The sequence below is a fragment of the Amphimedon queenslandica genome, unplaced genomic scaffold (genome assembly GCF_000090795.2).
Source record: "Amphimedon queenslandica unplaced genomic scaffold, v1.1 AMPQUscaffold_12124, whole genome shotgun sequence".
Lineage (NCBI taxonomy): Eukaryota > Metazoa > Porifera > Demospongiae > Haplosclerida > Niphatidae > Amphimedon > Amphimedon queenslandica.
In genome coordinates this window covers 13,318-15,093 of record NW_003547637.1, presented here as the reverse complement: position 1 = coordinate 15,093, position 1,776 = coordinate 13,318, and the positions used below count along the sequence as shown (strand labels likewise).

General features: G+C 31.8%; 1 protein-coding gene across 1 annotated transcript; it reads right to left on the bottom strand.

Moving 5' to 3' along the window:
- Positions 1-381: 381 nt before the first annotated feature.
- Positions 382-1,769, bottom strand: LOC109588379 (uncharacterized). The gene is made up of 7 exons (XM_020004554.1): positions 1,735-1,769; positions 1,466-1,679; positions 1,147-1,422; positions 1,057-1,092; positions 912-986; positions 761-868; positions 382-707 (listed from the first exon to the last, which is right to left on the bottom strand). The coding sequence occupies exons 2-7, from the start codon at positions 1,605-1,607 to the stop codon at positions 478-480; spliced, it is 867 nt and encodes a 288-aa protein (XP_019860113.1). The 5' UTR covers positions 1,608-1,679; positions 1,735-1,769; the 3' UTR covers positions 382-477.
- Between the last annotated feature and the right edge of the window lie 7 nt (positions 1,770-1,776).

Here is a 1,776-nt window from a genome sequence, read left to right as displayed (position 1 = left end):
AGAATTATTTCATTCACAAAGAGGCATTAGTATTACTTAAGAAATTGATAATCAGTTCTAATTGGAGTATGGAGCAGTCAGATTGCTTGAGCTTATTGTCAGCGTTCTGGTTAGTTTCATATTTATCTGTAATTCTGTATCTGTGTCCTATTATGTGTATGTTGTATTCATAAAGCACGTGTTAATGCCAAATGTGATTTTACTTTTGTATTCCACCTACACATACCATAATACCAATACTGTTTGAGTCTATTTTGTTTTGTTTATTTACACTTATGTTGTTGGTTTATCTAGTGGTTTCTCAGTTTATGTACTGGTGGTGATATTATTTATTTAGCATAGGAGCAGGATGCTTGTGTAGCCTCCTTTCTTGTAGCAAAATGAAAGAAAAATAAATGAGTTTAAACTTTATACCTAGACATTTGACATACTCTAAACTACATGTATTTATGTTATTATAAGTATATGAAGCATCAGTCAGTGGTATCCAACTCTATATGGATGGGATGAGACTTGTGGTCCTGTTTCTGGGATCTCATATATCATATCAACATTGCTGCTAGTACTAGTAAAGTAGTAGTTGTTGGTAGTGTTTGGTATTTCATCACTCATCATTTCGTAAAATGGATCCTCCTTAATGGTAACAGGACTTTCAACAGTCTCTTGTTGAGTGCAAGGCTGCATAAAGTTTTCAGACCTTGTTTTACCTTTATGACATTTAAATAATTCTTTATTTACATTTTTAGCATTTTAATTTTACCTCTTTTCTTGAGTATTATTATTACTATCAGTATGAAAACAGCACATGTTGTTAGCCCAAGGAGGCTTCCAAGTACTATATTAATGATCAGTGATTGACCTATTGAGACTGAATGCGTATATAATTAAAGAAAGGTTGAACTGGTTCATACTTTGATTATCAATATTAGTGGTAATAATAGTGGTAGTGCTGACTAATGCTGAAGTAGACAAGGTAGGAGCAGTTTCTGTTGGGAATATATTATCAGTGATTGTTTGTTTGGTGTACTTCTAAAGTACTTAATATGCTTTTCTTACCTTTACCTGATGATTCAGGCCCATCAACTATGTTTTCTATTTTTATGTTATACAATTCATAGTTCATTACTCTCGTTATTACTAACTAACCTGTGCCTGATGGTTCAATCCAGTCCACTGTATATTGTATAACTACTGCTGGTGTCAGTATTATTAGTCCATTCTCAATATCATGTGCATATACAGTGTATGTTCCATTATCAGTAAATGAGTAACATGTTCCATTAGTTTGTGTTGATTGTGGTATCAGTGTTGTTGCTACTGATGCTATCATTACTTGACATTCATTAAACATTTCAGTAACACAAACAAAACAGACAATACCCTCACTCTTCTCTATCATTATATCCTTTACATTATATTTGCCTACAATAAAGTGACTAATTTACATTGTAATATGTAATCTTACTTATTTCTGTTAAATCAGAGCTACTGGTTCCATATGTACCAATTGCTGATACTGTTAGGTAATATAATGAGTTTCTGTTCAGTTTTATATTCCAGTGTACTGTATAAAACTCATCAATATATCGAAAACTATCAATATCCATTGGATCTGTTGTGTTAAAACTATTAGCTCCAGCTAAAAGCAACTGTATGTCATTATTAAAGCACTGGTGTATCTAATATAAATAGTATTATTGTGTGCAGTCAATGCATGTATGAAAGTACTCTTACTTGAAATCTTATTACTAAAGTTTCATTTTTAAAGTATAATGC

Excerpts from the sequence above, each read along its gene's own strand:
- LOC109588379 (XM_020004554.1), bottom strand. The coding sequence starts at position 1,607 with ATGGATATTGATAGTTTTCGATATATTGATGAGTTTTATACAGTACAC. Across the intron at positions 987-1,056 it reads GCCTGAATCATCAGGTAAAG|AAACTGCTCCTACCTTGTCT; the intron begins GTAAGAAAAGCA and ends TATTCCCAACAG. Across the intron at positions 869-911 it reads CACTAATATTGATAATCAAA|TCTCAATAGGTCAATCACTG; the intron begins GTATGAACCAGT and ends ATACGCATTCAG.